Source organism: Paramormyrops kingsleyae, chromosome 5, assembly GCF_048594095.1.
Source record: "Paramormyrops kingsleyae isolate MSU_618 chromosome 5, PKINGS_0.4, whole genome shotgun sequence".
Taxonomy (NCBI): Eukaryota; Metazoa; Chordata; class Actinopteri; order Osteoglossiformes; family Mormyridae; genus Paramormyrops; species Paramormyrops kingsleyae.
In genome coordinates this window covers 5,000,775-5,017,500 of record NC_132801.1, presented here as the reverse complement: position 1 = coordinate 5,017,500, position 16,726 = coordinate 5,000,775, and the positions used below count along the sequence as shown (strand labels likewise).

Sequence of the window (16,726 nt, the reverse complement as noted above, 5' to 3'; positions counted from 1 at the left end):
CACTATACCCAGTATTCATGTACACACATGTACAAAACGATTAATTTCTGCCAAAGCCGTGATATGGTATGACCACTGTGCCCAGCCAAGATCTCAGACTGCACAGTCTGGCAGTGTATCTGTAGACCCTGACACAGGCAACTACACTCTCGTTTAGCCTCCCAGAGAGGCGGATCACTCCATGAAGCAGTCCACTTTAAAAGGGCATTGCACCTTAAACAAACAGTCCACCTTAAAAATGCATTCCACCTTAAACAAACAGTCCACCTTAAAAATGCATTCCACCTTAAACAAACAGTCAACCTTGAAATGGCAGTCCACAAAGTCTTTGCTCATTATCATATGCCAGGGTTTTGGTTTGTTCAGCTACTCCTTCAGGAAGCTGCAATCTGCAGTGCAGGGAGTAAACTGGAGTATGTCCAGGACGGGCCGTTCGTCCTCTGCCATGCAGTAATGCTAAGAGCCGCATGACGTTGCAACCGGTTTGGGCCATAGGAGGAATCCAGCACTTTGTGGGGAAAACCAGGCCCATCTCCAGCCCTCAGACCTAGAAGTGTGAGATGTCAATGTTCTCCACTGAGCAGCCCCACGGAACCCTCTTTAGAACCTGTACCCCTATGCAGCATGGTGACTGTTCCGGAAACCACCGCAAAACCGTCTTGTGTGCCGAGTGCACCTGTTGTTCACTCCCGCGCTGCCGTACCAGTGCTGCCTAGCGTGTGGACGCCATACTGGGAAGGGGCTGCAGTCACAGAAAACCCAGTTTCCTCAGCGCCGGGGCTGAGTATCCACCGTCTCCGGTGGGATCAGCAGTACTGGGCTAGGGGAGCGTTTTTCAGGGATCATTCGCCACAGTAACACTCCTCCCAGTGGTATCATGACAGAAAACAGAGCTATACGCTGTGTTAATGTTTTTACGTCCAGTTTATATTAGAACTCCACAGCTCCCAATGAAACTTAAGTTTGTTTTACCAGTCACCCCCATCTCCTCGGCCCCCCTCTTTCTGATACCACGAGCACCGTGATGTCTGTGCTCTGCACCCAGACGGCTGACCTGCTCTCTTCATCACGGTGTGGCACGAAGATACACATTTGTGTGATTGGCTGCCGGGTGCTGTGCTGGTTAAGCCGTTACAGGTGGCCCCGACCCAGTTTCAGACACTCCCCACCAGTTTGAGACGAATTCGGCAGCTGTCACTGGATGAGGAAACGCTTTGGCACAGATGGACGTACTCCTGTCCGATACGAGGAACCAGATACCGCCGCTGGCTTGTGTTCCCAGCCTCTCGCATAAGTGCAGAACTGGAACCGTTTTGTTTTTGGTTTTCTTTGGAACCATTTTTGAGCACTTTTACTCAGCTGGTGCTGGCTGTGTTCAAACTGTGAGAAACCGATTACGCACATGAGGAACACGTCAGCGAGAAAGTACGGCCAGTGAGGAACCAAGGCTGATCAGAGATTGAATGGATCTGGGCTATGAGAAGATGACCCTTAGATATGGTGGAACATGGAATTCCTAGGTCACAGTAACCATGGTTACCGGGCAGCCCTGGGTAAACTTGCGATGGTGAGGGTGGTCGTCCCACTGATGATGTAGAGACAGCCTGATTTCTCCTCCATCCATCTCTCACCAAGCTTATTCTGTGCCGGATCAGGGAAGGGCAGTGGTTGTGTTTTGCTGCACGGTGAGAAACACCACCCCAGTGGATGTTCGGTCTGTCCTTTTCCTTCTCCTGCTAGGGAGCCCCTCAGTTTCCAGCCATTCACCAGTAGGACGTTTGCTCTCGGCCCTGTGATCCTGGATATATGCAAAAGACCAAAAGCAAACTTGGGGGAACTTGAGTTGGATGAAGACACCCAAAATAGTGCCCCCTAGAGAGATGAGCCGAGCATTGCACAGAGCTTTGGTCTGTGTCAGGTTGAGCCATTGGGTGCAGTGTCCCAGTCACCACATGCCAGTCGCCCTCATTTTGGTCCTGATCTCGAGCACCAGGAGTGCAGTTTCCGTTCACCCCACAGTGACCGGCTGCCATGTCAACCTCATGTTCCGTGTTACTGCTGTTACTCTACAGCTCCAGGGAGATGGGTCGTGGCACACTAGGTTAAGTCACTCTCTGACTCTCATACACAGGGCCTCTTTCGGGGGGGGGTGGGTGTATAGGAGCAGCTGTGCCCACATCATTGGGATTCGGGTCTCTCCTGCTGGTTATTACACTGGTGGGGTGTCTCCTCTGCGGTGCGGAATGTGGGGGGGGGTACGGGTGGTGATGTCACCGATTGCCTCCAGTGTTGTTCTCCCTAGCCGCTCAGACTTCTCCGTCCTGGATTGGTGGTCTACTTCAAGCATTTTTAGGATGCCCAGCTCAGATTCCGGAGAGTTGGGGGGTGGGAAGCAACAGTATGCTATACCCCGTGCTCTTCACACAGATAAGCATAGGCTGCTTCTGGAGACTCATCACAGGCGAAGGGCCTTCCACCTATAGCTATGTGTGTTGCCCTGCCTGTGCCCATCTGTAGTTGTGTGTTGCCCTTTCTGTGCTCATCTGTAGCTGTGTGTGTTGCCCTGTCTGTACCCGTCTGTAGCTGTGTATGTTGTCTTGTCTGTGCCCGTCTGTAGCTGTCTGTGTTGCCCTGTCTATGCCTGTCTATAGCTGTGTGTGTTGCCCTGTCTATGCCCGACTGTAACTGTGCGTGTTGCCCTGTCTGTGCTCATCTGTAGCTGTGTGTGTTGCCCCGTCTGTGCCCGTCTGTAGCTGTGCAAGTTGCCCTGTCTGTGCCCGTCTGTAGCAGTGTGTTGCCCTGTCTGTGCCAATCTGTAGCTGTGTGTGTTGCCCTATCTGTGCCCGTCTGTAGCTATGTATGTTGTCTTGTCTGTGCCCGTCTGTAGCTGTGTGTGTTGCCCTGTCTGTGCCCGTCTGTAGCTGTGCGTATTGCCCTGTTTGTGCCCGTCTGTAGCTGTGCGTGTTGCTCTGTTTGTGCCCGTCTGAAGCTGTGTATGTTGTCTTCTCTGTGCCCGTCTGTAGCTTTGCATTTTGACCAGTTTGTACTCGCCTGTAGGTGAGTGTGTTGACCTGCCTATGCTCAAGTCTTTCTGCATTTTCCTGGCCGGTAAGTCTTGTCGGACAAAACCATGAGCTGTGTGAGTTAATAAGCGGCATGTGGCTCACGCCCGCAGAACAGAACTTCCTGTGCTCATAAAAAGGCACCAAACTTTGTAACTTTAATCATCTATTGTTGTTTAGCTGTTTTTTTTTTTGTTGGACTGTGATTAGGAATTTGATGCAGTAAAATGCATCGATGGGAAGTTTATCCCCCCAAAGACTGATGCAAATATGAGCAGAGGGACAGTAAACGGGTCCCCGCTAGCGAATGAGCACATCTCAGATGGGTAATACAAAAACGGGGGTGTACAGACATGACCGTGACTAATGACCGGTGAGCAGCAGTGTCGCAAGAAGTTTACCATTGTGGGGTGGTGGGAGAGGGTTCCGATGTCTATTGTCTATTGGTGTATATCTCAGTATCACAATAGGCTCGCATGCAAAAGTAATGTTGCAAAAGAATGCGATGTAACATAATGCAATGTAAATGAAACAATGAAAGATAAGGGACACACTATTATTTATTTATTTTGGGGGAAGGAAGGGGGATGTCTGTCGATATTGCAAGGGAAGCATCCCCCCTAATTTCTGAGAGCCATGCTGGTGAGGAATGGGCATGGCAGGGCCATTGCTGTGTGAACCTGTTATCGCTTCTGCCTGGTGGCCTGGTGTGTGGCTCATTGGATTAGGCCACTGTGCCTGGGATCAGAAGGTTGTTGGTTCAAATCCCGGGGTCAGCAGAGTGATGTCACTGTTCAGCCCTAACCCAATTTCCTCCAGGGACTGACTGGGCCTGCTTTCTCAAAAATATATGTTCCTTTGGATAAAAGTATCTGCCTGATAAATATGAAAATGTATATTTAAAACGGATGCCCGTCACATTCTAGCGCATTCTAGCCCAATGATGAGAGGGTAGGACTTGTGACAGGTCAGGTGACCAAACAATCAGACATTTAGACACGCAAATGCTTCAGTAAGTCATGGTGATAAGACTGTCCACTAAGCGGTTCCATGAGGTTATATGATCTCTGCCTCAGGAAAAACCCCGTTTTTGGCTTTTTTTTTGTCCCGCCGGGAACCGGCTGCGATTCTGATCACGGGGGTCGCACGAGAACGACACAAAAGCTCTCTGTCCGCCGGCCGGCAGATGTGCGCGGGCCCCTCCCGCCGCGCGTGCGGTGGATTTATGGCCAATCAGAACGCGAAAACCCAGCCGTGGTATTTTCTCAGCTTGGAAAAACACCCCCACCCCCCCCAGCATTTTCGGGGCTACGGACTTGCGTCTCAAAGACGGTCGCTGGCAGCGGTGGCAGTGTTCTTGGCGAGGGGGGTGGCCGCGTGCGCCCTGCACTGAATGGGGCCTTTCATGCCAGCCTGGGGGAAAATGTCCGTGTAGCGTCACCCGCTGCCCACATTAGGGGGCGGTGGTGCGGCTGGCGAGGAAGAGGAGGAAGAGGGGGGTGCTGTGGGAACCATATAAATAAATGTGAATATAAATGGTAATGATGTCATTCACTGAACACGCAGCATCAGGGGTGAAAGGTCAAGTGCTTCACAGCGATCTGCGGTTGTTTTTCCCAGAGGACCCGGTAAAGCTTTATGGGTAAAAGTTCTCAGGGAATGAGAGGTATTGGTGCTTCCTAATGCAGTGGTGTCTTAAGAGCAGAAATATCTGTTGAATAGTTTGCTTAAAGAATGCTAATCCATAATCCATCCATCCATCCATGTTCCACCTCTTTATCGAGTATTGGATTGCCCCAGTCAGAGTAGGGCAGAGCCAGATGCCAGTCCGTACACTACGGGCAGTTTGGAGAACGTGCAGTCTCCACACACCCAGAGCAAAGCCGGGATCTGAACCCCCAGGCCAGGTGTGTGACCCCCCCCCCCCCCCCACTGTGCCCTGCCCCTCCTTGCTACTCCTTGCTATTCCTTGGTCTGCAGTGATACCTGTTGTTGGCTCTTCTTTGTGCCTCATGGCCGGCAGACTGCCCTGTGATTGGACAGGGGGCGGAGTCTATTCTCCCAGCATGCATGTGACCAGGCACCCTGCCTGCCAAAACCCGTCATCCTCGCCCATCAGTGGTGAGAATGAAGTGGGTGCTTGAGCCCCACCCAGCTCCTATACATGCCTATACCCATGTCAGGTGCCGCCAAAGCCACGCAGACCCAGACGCTTTTGTAATGCTATTTATCTGTTCTCCATAAGCGGGTGCAGCCGGGGGGGTGGGGTTATGCTGATCAGTCTGGCTTAGCTTTGGGGGGGTGGGGGGGCAGGAAGGGCCATGTGACTGGGTCATGTGACTGGGCCATGTGACTGGGCCATGTGGCAGGCTATGCACTGAATCAACCAGCTTTAGCGGGGAACCGTGATGTAATCATGGCACGACTAACAATCACCTCTTTCATAGCATGATAAAAGGGAGAGCAGTGTGGACAGATGGTCTGTGCTGTGCAGGGCAGGTCACTTAAAAAGTCACTTTCAGGCCCCCCATCGTGTAGTGACTGTTTGTGGCCAACAGGGGGCTGTGTACAAATGTGTGGTTGGAGTGGTAGCAAACACAACTGCTACACACATGAACTTACACCCCTACATGTGATTGCTTGTGTGTGTGTGTGTGTGTGTGTGTGTGTGTGTGTGTGTGTAATAAAATATTGCCAGGTGTTTAGGTCACAAACTAGCTGTAGGAGTTTTCCTCGAGCACCAAGGCCTGTAGAGCTGCCACCTCCTGAAGCAGCCAGTCTATAGGTTTTGTTTACTGACCGGCTCTCGATCCAGGGGGGGCTCCTGGTCCTGCTGGATGTCTTTTCCCGGAGGAGTAACAGGATACATTAATGTCACAGACAGTAGGGGGGGGGGGGCTTGCTACCGCGGCCTACGCGACCATCACAAACCTCCAGTGACCTTTGGCCTGTGAAACCCCCTGGCGTCAAACTAATGGAAAGTTCTGGAACATGGTCAGCGGGACCTGCTGCTGCTATCAGGGCAGGAATTCAACTGTAAACTATCCTTAGAATGTTCGGGGGTTGGGGGGGGGGGGGGGCATGCCATCATCCTGCACCCAGACCAGCGACCCCCCCCCATTACGTGGCTGGCTTCTTCTCCTACAGCAAACCCTGTACTGCCCTGCATTCTCCTCTCCCTGAGTTGCATTCTGCATGGGGGAGAGTGTAACAGTTCACTGATTCTTACCAGAAACCTGCAAGTCAAACAGCTGCCTAAAACCCCCGCCCCCCCCCCCCCCCCCCCACATTGCGAAATCGGCCCGTCTGAATAAGCTATTGTATCACTTTATTATTATTATCTGGGAGGTCTATAGCTTGCATTTTTGTGAGGATACCTCATGGAAAACACTGCCCCCCCCCCGGAGTTGGGTAGCACTCACTCTAACACCGACCACACGCGGGAGACGCGGCAATGGGAAGTCAGCGGCGAACTGCGCTGGCACAGATCTGCCCCCCTGCAAAGAGGACGGCCCTTAGGCTTGTTTTCAGGAGGTCATGGGACGTCGGGGGAGGGGGGCAGATACAGTTAACGTTCTGAGCCGTCCCAGTCCATCACACTCAGGCAGCAGGGGGGGTCTTGGGGACTCGCAGAAGGGGCACAACACCCCCTCCCACAAGACATGGGGTCTAGTCAGACGGGACTGGGATGGCTCTTTTCCTGCTCCTGGATGTGGGGTTTCTAAGCCTCTTATTCCCCCCCCCCCCCCCCATTTTTTTGCTGTTGGATATACTTCCCACTTTGGAGACTGGGGAGGGTGCCGGAGCTGCCCTTCATGGGGGGGGGGGGACCTCATGTCTCCAAAATTAGCCTTTAGTTTGTCATTCCTTGGATGTGTTTTCTGCCACATTCCCGCACTCTCTCATCATTCCTGATGCCCATAGTCCATCTGTCTCTCGCAGCTGTTACCTGTGTCGGTCCGTGAGATGCATCTGCTGAGTGCGACGGGGGGATGTGGACATTCTGGGGGAGGGGGGCCTCTCCGTGCACCTTTAATTGTCAGGGGGGGTTAGCATTGTCCGCATCGCTAAGTGCCGGAGGGATTAAATCAGCCTGGGCATCACAGACGGTCACTGTGTCAAATGGCCTGTCAGACCTGCTGTTTGCCCCTGAGTTTCTTACAGCTTCAGTTACTCCTCCAATCAGTGATGAACTGAGTATCGAGTGGCTCATGTCAAGAAGTCTAAAGGCCCCGTGAGTGTGAAGGGCGTGTCTCATTTGAAATTGTCTAAAGTCACTGCAGTAGTCCGTCGGAGTCCTCAAGACTGTGGCAGAGGCAAGATAATGAAGACCGTCTGCTTTGTCCTTCAAACTGAAGAGCCAAAGCATATCACATGCACACACTTGAGTCCTGAGTGTGTACCGGGGAGATCAGGCCTAACATAAAGAGGCTATTCACTGCGCTCCCTCATCGCTGTATCGCTTAGTAATGTCTGTCTGCATCCATTACCCCATCCTGTGTCTGCTAACTCTGTCAGTAATTAGCAATTCTCTGAGCAGAGAGTGTTTCATAAAACAGCTTCTAAATGCTCCTACTTCGCCTGTTTATGTAGATTCTGAGAATCACCATCCCACCCACACCCCCCCCCCATCCCCCCAAAACCCCCTCAGGCCTCCTCAGCCTTAATGAAAGTAGACACTCATAAAAGCCTCATGATCTCAACATTGCAGTTTGGCTTTGTGGGTTGAGTTATACCATCTCTGGTGGAAAACCTGATCTGTTATGGTGCACATTCCCCCAGAGTGTTGGGAAAGCCTCAGTTCAGGGGTCTGAAGTACTCAACATGAAAGATGAACTTTTCATGGTTACACATTACTGCTTCATCTTTTTAGGCTTGGTGTAGTCGTAACCCTTTCAGTTATTGTCAGTAGTCATATGAGCTGATAAGCTGGGTGTTGTTGAGCCACAGCAACCAGGGAAGTTCTGTCAACTCTGACTTATTCTCCGAAGACCTCCAGATGATTATCTCCCATTTTATCCCAAGCAGAAAAAGCTCTGTGGCTTTCAGAAACGTACGCAAGAATATGTAGGAGTGGTACCAGGGTAAAAAGCCCAGGTTCAGGGTGTGTGTCCGGAGAAGAGTCCTTAACCATTACCGTGGGGAACCGCGGGCTCTCTTCACAATCAGTGTCAAAGTTAAGCCCTTGGTGGTCAGCCCACTAAGGGCCTGGTTTATGTGGGGAGCGTCAGTCTTTGTGGTTGACTGTCCTCCTATCCAGACTGCAGAGGGCACCTTGCACTCCCCTGGGGGGCAGCCATGTCTGGTAAATTGTAACTGAATCCTGTTTGTCATCGTGGGGAGGATGAAAGTCACATCCCTTCGAGTCATATTTTCACCAAATCCACCAAAAATGCAGTGTTAGGGAGTTACATGCATTACATAATTCAAGTAAAAAATAAATGTAACTGTCATTCATTGCAAGTTACTTTGAAAAAATATGTAATTAAATTACAGCAGCGATGTGTTAAAGACCATCTCTTTCGAGATCAAGACTCATCCAATCCAAGACCAAAACATGATCGTGACCTTTAATCAAGACCAAAACAAGACCAAGACTTGAAATTTCACAATCAGAATTTAGTTTTCTTTGGTAGAGTGCCCCCATCTGGGCTGTATTTTCATTTATGTAATTCCAAAAGACCCTATTGTTGAAATCTTTAATGTTCACATACCGTAAACAATGCAGATGCATAAAAACACACACAATATAATGAAATCACGTACACAAAGCCCTCCCTAAGCTCCCTGACAGCGATGGCAAATTACAGCTTTAGCAATGAACACTGTAGGCCAATTCATACTTTACTTTTCTTTGGGTGTGCTTTCAGTTGCGGACGAGGGGGCGTGAGGTAAATATCTTCATCAGGCGTTGTTTGCGGACGGCTGCGGTCGATACGCATGTAGCCCAGATTTTTATGTCCAGCGGAAACCTTGCATGTCGACTGCGCATATGCAAGATAATGACTAGGTGTGTCCAGTAGGTGGCAGGTCTTTTCAGTTTGTTTAGCTCAAACAATAAATATCAGTAGCTCTGGGAACCTCTTCTCATCTATATTTGTTCATGATTAATGATATATTACTACAGACGTGTCCAGTTAAAGTATTTCCTGAATACTTTTACGTTCCCTCACAAAATGTTTGCGTTCCCATGCAATAGTTTTCCGTTACTAATAATAACTGTACACTGTGTCCGTTTAAAATACAAATAATAGCATTAATTGACTAACAAGTATAAGCCTAAACAATACAGACATGTCCAGTTAAGTTTGCTTCAAGCATTAAACTATGGGGGACAATGCACACCATGTAACTTTTGTATATGTGTTTTCATATGTAATTATGAATAAGGGCACTGTGTCAATTCACCACCTGTAACTAAAGACAGCTGGGCTATTGAACGCGAAGTGGGCACACAGACATTATTTAGGTTTATCCTTGCTGTTGCGCTGCAGCAAATCGCAAGCGGGCAAGTGTAGTGGGATCGCAAAACTATTGCAAAGCAACGTAAAACTTTTTCAAAAAATATTTTCCCGCCCTGACCTCTTAGGGGCGCCGTATATTCCACCTATGTGTTGTTTATTATTGATTTCTACCCAAAAATCTTATATCAAAATAATCAAATAGTACCTTCAACGAGAAACATGATCAGGCAGAGGTAAATATGAAATATATTTACTGTCCAAATTGTTTGTGAGACAAAGCCGACATTAGTTAAGTAGTTTTACAAAAGAAAATTATGCTTATAGTTTTAAAAACCTGAGAAGACTTGAAACTTGCTGTTATGAATCTTTTGTCTTTCTGCTTTTGCGTAAACTTCATTCAGACCTTGGAGACGACATGTGCCCTCTGCTGGTCTGGAGGAATATCACTGCAGTACGCATGCGCTGCCCTCTGCTGGTCTGGAGGAATATCACTGCAGTACGCATGCGCTGCCCTCTGCTGGTCTGGAGGAATATCGTTGCAGTACGCATGCGCTGACCACAACCATCGAGACTGCCGTCTCGAGACCGGAAGCGCACGAAAGCACACACGGAAATACACTCTACCTACAATGTCCAAAACTGTCCAGTATAACAGGGGCAGTTGAGGATGGATGAGGTAAAGAAATACCTCATGAACAGCTCTCCGAAAGGACCGTACCAGTTCCTGATGTGGCATGAGCTGACTGGGAGCCGTGCTATAACCAGGGTGTGAAAAATAGTGAGGTCTGGGACCTGGGGGTGAGGTGAAGGGAGGGAAGGGGTCCCAGCAATCACACATTACATACAGGAGGCTTGTTTTTTGGGAGACAGGCAGCGTTAAATGAGAGGTCATATCAATTAATTGATAGTTTAGGTTACAGCAAGTTATATGGAGCTATTATATGAATGTGCCTTATTGAATGGATTTAGGTCTATGTCATTAGAACATTACAGAGCAGTTGAATATTATGGGTATGAAGCATGCAATTTAAGGTTAGTTGTAACCATATATAAAGATAAAAATGAAAGAGAAATGCTTGATATGAACACACCATTACAACCCAATATGAAATACACTTGACATCCAAACTTGGCTTTGAAGTGTTTCTATGGATACTGTCACTGATCCCGTCCCCTTCATAAGCTGTTTGTTATTCTTTTTTATTATGTGAAATGTTAGTTAGCCTAATGTAGCCCATCAGGCATAAAATGAAGGAAAGCCCACCTTTACCATGGTCAGAGTCGCCCAGTCTGCTTATACACTGCCCGTCCAAAAAAAAAGTCGCCATTTGAATTTTTCGTTGGGCCGCCTTTAGCTTTGATTATGGCGCATATTTGTCATGGCATTGTCTCCACAAGCTTATGCAACATATCAGCCTTTATTTTCATCCAGATCTGCATTAATTTCTCACCGAGGTCCTGTATTGATAAGTGAGTTGAACCTCCGTAAAGACTCCTTCAGCACATCCCAGAGACCTTCAGTGAGGCTAAGGTCACAACTCTGTGGTGACCAAGTCACGCGTGAAAATGATTCCTCGTGCTCCCTGAACCACTCTGACAATTTGAGCTCATTGAATCTTGGCATCCTTGTCCTGGAATATGCCCACGCCAACAGGGAAGAAAAAATCCATTTATGATGGATGGAGGTGTAACCTGGCCATTCAGTAGATTCAGGCACTCAGCTGACTTCACTTTATTGCTGCATAACGTAGCTGAGCTGTAATAATGATCCAGTCATTGGCTCTTAAGTACTTGCTGATATAAACTCCGTGTTTTGAACATGTTTCATCCAATTATCTTTTACTCCAGACGCTATAGCAAGTGGCTGTTTTGGAACGTTTTTTACAGATAATGATCATTGTTTCATGTTTCTGAATGATATGCAGCCTGCCCCCCCTCCCTGACGATGCTGCAGGGTCACACGCACACGAGCTGCATTCCAGCTGCTTCCAGTGAAGTGCGCGTGTGGTTTCCGAGCCGCGCATCTCCTCTCATGCTGCATGCTGTGGCTCCCTCTCGCTCACACATAGCAGACACTATTAATATCACATTCCAAGTGAATTAATGCACTTGGTCCGGAGACATTTTCAACTGCTGTTTTTTTTTCTATTCAAGTGAATATTTAGCTTGAAATTGTATTTTTGGCTCTTCAACAATTATCGATGTCTGTAAAAAGTGTTTATACAGAATAAGATATTCATTTTGTTGCTTTGCATCTTTTCGCCGTACAGAAATGCCTTCTTTTGGAATATTTACAGGCAACGCGGGTCAGCAAAGCCATTGTGACTTTCAGCTTGTTGTCCTGTTTATAATATTTGTTGGAAAAAGTCATCGGAAAGTAACAATGTAATGAGTTACGTTACTTTGATGAAGCAATCAAAATAATAACATTACTAACTGGGTAGTAATTTTTTAACTTTGTAACAAGGAACCTGTAACCTATTACATTTCAAAGCTATGTGTCCTCAGATATAGCCATTGACCTCAGAGGTTTGTCTGGAAGTTCTGAGTCGCAGACATGTTGGCCAACCTCTGCTCAGACATCCAGCCTTCCTGCTCTCCTCCGCTCCCTGTCTGTCTGTCTGTCGCCCCAGCAGTAAATCCAGATCACCGCCTGGCACCGGCCTCCCTAGGACGGCATCATCATGGGCTACACCACACCCTGCCTCGTCTTCTCTTCTCCCTGGGGTTTTGGGTCCTGAGGGTGGGGTCAGGTCTGAAAGCCTGCAGGAGGAAGGTCTTCGATTCCACGCGCCCCACCTGGCGTGCACCCAGAGCCGTCCCGGAAGAGACGCCCACCACAGACCAGCAGATGCTCACTCTTAAGTGTCAGTATGGTTTCCCTTGCGGGTTCAGCCAAGAAGATCGTCTAGACATAAGCCAAACAAGCCTCCTGCCGCCTCCCTCGTCTTTACCGGAGCCCTACTGAGGCAGTTGGCATGATTACAGGTCCTCGTGGGCAGCGGTCAGCCCTGCGCTCCCAACACGCGCTTCGGGGACCTCCTCGTGGGCAGCGGTCGGCCCTGCGCTCCCAACACTCGCTTCGGGGACCTCCTCGTGGGCAGCGGTCGGCCCTGCGCTCCCAACACGCGCTTCGGGGACCTGCTCGGCAGATTGTCCAACGATCGTCATGACGACCCGGATTCCCCATTTTTGCACTGAGAGAATCTGATGGGTTTTTGGGGAATACCAAAGAAAACTGGAGATCTATACTAAGTCACGCAGGTGGCCCAATGAATGAAGTGTCCGTGGGCACTTCCATTTCTGCACACACACACACACACACACACACACACACACACACTCATGCCCTTTCTCCCACTAGCTGATCTCTGCTATTATTGCCCTGCCATAACTAGTCATCATTAATCTTCATTCTCCTGGGGCAAGATATGAACTGCATGCCAGAGAGTGATATGTGTCTGTGTGTATGAGGGGGGGGGTCCTTTTGTAAAAACAGCCACTTTTCTCATTTTCCAAATCTGTCTGCAGCTGATACCGGCCAGACGCCTTTTTTTGGGGGGGGAGGGGGGGCAGACAGACACACCCAATTGCAGTTCAGTTGCCCAGTGTCCCACAGGCTGCTGTTTGATCTGCGTAGGTCTGTGTGATCTGGGGTCTGCGTCGGCTGGCGGGGCTCAGGATGCAAGCCGTCACACTTTGGGAGGTTATTCACGCCTGTCTATCCCGCTCTTCAGGCATGGTCGTAGTCCTCGTTTGAGTTTCAGCGGAGACTGCCGTGGGGCTGTGTGCATTCGTATTGTAATACCGTCCTGAGCTGCGCGCCGTTCTGGAGTCCTTCAAATTAATCAGCAAATTAAAAGCTACAAGCCCGCTGCTAATATTAGCAAGGAATGCACTCTTTTCCTGGGGGAGACCGTGGGAGGGAAAACGCTCCCAGTGCAGGACGGCATTAACCCTCATTTGAGGTTATGCTTTTGTTTATAATGATTAACGTCTGACATTTCCGTTTCTTAATATGTGCAGCCACCCTGCATGTGTTTTCTTGGCTCTCATGGGGCCCCGGAACATGAATAATATGTGCGGAAGAGCGGGGGGGGGGGGGGGCTGTCTGCTGTGTATAAGCCTGTGTGTGTCAGGCAGCGCAGTATTTCAGGGATGCCAGGATACCTGTGAGCTCTCGGGTTGCCTGCTAGCAAGAGGGAGCCACTTCCTTCTCTGATGTATGATGCTTTTCCACTGGCGAGCAGGAACCGACCCGCAGCCGAGCCGAACCGCGGACAGAGACTAGTTACATTCCACTGCAGGAGGGTCGGCTCGGCAAAGGCGTAAAACCCCAGAGACCCTTATTTACTGTTCACACAAGGTGCATCATGATTTACTATGTGCTAATTTCCGCTAGCATGTCTGTGAGAATCGCCATCTTATGTTAGCATCAAACGCTAGCAAAATTAGCATTAGCTTCTGTAAATGCATAAATTACAGCGGAAAGACGTTAGCTGGAGGTGCAGCTCAGTTACGGCTTGATTTTTGGTTGCCGTGGAAAAGCCCCTGATCGTTGGCTGAGCTGGTGGCCTTGGGAGGGGCTGCTGCTGGAAATGTGAGGTCAGGGATGAGCGTGGTGGGTTTGTAGTCTCTCTGAAGTGTAGAACAGATTAAAGACTTGGTGCAATCAGCGAGGGAATTCACCCCATGGGGGGCAGATCATCTACCAAGTACTGCACCTTTACCCTAACACAGCCAAGATGATGTGTGTACAGTGACTCGAGCTGCCCCGCACAGTGACTCGGGTTGCCCCGCACAGTGACTCGGGTTGCCCCGCACAGTGACTCGGGTTGCCCTGTCTTGGTTCCTCCCTTGTGATCTTGTCTCTCCACATGAGGAACACGCTGCCATGCTGGTTGGGGCTCCCTCCGGATCTCCCAGCATGCCTTTCTATAGCAATCTTCACCCTCACAGAGGCCTAACCTCTCATTAACTCCCTCACTCCCATTTCTAGGAATCTGGCCATCGGCATCGGGATCCAGAATTTCCCAGAAGGCCTTGCAGTGAGCCTGCCTCTCCGGGGTACGGGTGTGTCACCGTGGCGTGCATTCTGGTGAGTAACTGGTGCCGATGACATGTGATTTAGTTCAAGATGCTGTGGAGGGAAAGGCGCTGCTTTCATGGGTCAGACACACACCCATCATTGTGTTAGATTTGTTTTTGTTTAAGAAAATCCCCCAAAGTTCCTGTAATACTCTGAGAACAAAAACTTGAATCCCGAAGCAGAAACTCCCCTCACAGGCTGGGCTGGTGGCTTGTTGTTTCTGGCTGAGTAATTAGTGATTGGCTCTTAACGACAGCCTGTCTGTCACTGGAAACCTTTTTCCACACGTGAGAGTAGCAGTAGAGGGACAGAGAGAGCCTGGACCAAGCAGGTTAATTTCGTTGTTGTCTATTTATCTCAAATCACACCTTCCAGTCTTGTGGCACAAGACCTGTCAACAGCCAAATCAGTCCTTTATCCTTTCAGTCTGAATCAACCAATCAGACAGTTGATTTACCTATCGACCTGTTACTGCGGGCCAATCAATTTCTGGGCTCACCCAGGGTGCCAGACTCCCCTCCTGTCTCCCTAATCTTGTCGTTCCCCAGCTGAGGGTCATGTGCAGTGACTGCCCCGCTTTCCTGTCTGAACCAAGGCTCCCGCGACCCTGTGCCCCATGACCCCGCGACCCCGTGCCCCATGACCCCGTGCCCCATGACCCCGCGCCCCATGACCCCGCGTCCCCGTGCCCCATGACCCCGTGCCCCATGACCCCGTGACCCCGTGCCACGTTTCACGGGCAGCTCCGCCTCCACAGGTACGGCCAGCTGAGCGGCATGGTGGAGCCTGCGGCCGGGCTGCTGGGCGCTGTCGCCGTGGTGATGGCCGAGCCGCTGCTCCCCTACGCCCTGGCCTTTGCGGCGGGTGCCATGGTGTACGTCGTCATGGACGACATCATCCCTGAGGCACAAGTCAGGTGAGAGGGTGGTGCATTTCAGCATATGGGGGAGGGGGAGTTATACGGTGATGTTAGCTCTGTACAGTGTCAGTGAGGTCCTACGCATATCTCCTTCCTCCTTCCTCCCGGTTGGTGTAGTAATACTGCTTCCCAAGTGACCAGTCATTTTCAGGGAAGCCCCCCCCCCCCGTCCTCATATCACCCTCTGCGCCCCCTATCTGTCCCCAAAGTAACACTCCCATGCTTCTGTGTCCGCAGTGGCAACGGGAAGCTGGCTTCGTGCACCTCCATCTTGGGATTCGTGGTGATGATGTCACTGGACGTGGGTCTGGGCTGACGCCCTGTTTCCATGGGAACTGTCACTGGAGCTCTGAAAGTCATGGAACAAAGGGACCTGATTGTCCTCTTTGAGATGTATCTCAAGTTCTGTGTAAAATTGTGAATTGAATTTTCTATGCATTTTTTTTTACTTTGATTTCATTCCAGGTTTTTGGAGTTATTTTTCTTTGCTTACTTTTCTCAGATATTGAACCTGTTTGTATAATGACTGAATACTGTGCCAGTACTGTGACATTATACATGTGGTAACGATTTACCAGAATGTTCTTTAAATGAAATGAGCGACCTGGCTGATCAATCTGTAACCCACATTTCTCCAGCATCTCCATCGCACTCGTGTTGTGTGGAAGTTTACTTTCTGATGTTTGGTGTTGTCCTAGGCCATGCATTCCCAGAATTCCATGCCACGTTCCCGCCTGTATACTTGACATTAACCAAGGGGTCCACAGTGTGTTGGCTGTCACGAATGAGGCTGGCTCTAATTTACATTAAAAGGTATTGTAATTTACAAAATACAAGGGCATGTTGTAGAAGTTGTCGAAAGAATATAACTTCTTATGTATGTCTGACTGCTGTTCGTTCAGAATTATTGAGCTGGAATTTAAAAAGAGACTCTGGCAAATGGTTTGGTTGGCCGTGCCGAATCGGCCTTATCTCAGCCTCGTCAGACTGGCCGATGGCATTTCTACAGTTTGCGTGCCCAGAGGTTCGTTTAAAACAAATTAGAACTAATTGGCACAATGAAGGAGATGGAGATGCCCATTCTGAGTGGCGAGGATGTCACATGACAGAAAGGAAAAGGCAGACACTGAAGGCTCGACGCAGCGTTAAACACACTTGATGTGTGAAAGTTGAGGGCCGCTTTGGTCACAGT

General features: G+C 49.6%; 1 protein-coding gene across 3 annotated transcripts in view; it reads left to right on the top strand.

The window, feature by feature from the left end:
- The window catches only part of LOC111852246 (zinc transporter ZIP11-like), an 81,982-nt gene extending 65,561 nt beyond the window's left edge, over nucleotides 1–16,421 (top strand). For all 3 annotated transcript variants that reach the window (XM_072711942.1, XM_072711941.1, XM_072711943.1), the window contains 3 exons: nucleotides 14,526–14,624; nucleotides 15,373–15,531; nucleotides 15,772–16,421. In XM_072711942.1, the coding sequence (XP_072568043.1) occupies nucleotides 14,526–14,624; nucleotides 15,373–15,531; nucleotides 15,772–15,850 (337 nt within the window). In that variant the 3' untranslated portion in view covers nucleotides 15,851–16,421. The remainder of the gene's footprint in view (nucleotides 1–14,525; nucleotides 14,625–15,372; nucleotides 15,532–15,771) is intronic.
- The last annotated feature ends 305 nt before the right edge of the window (nucleotides 16,422–16,726 follow it).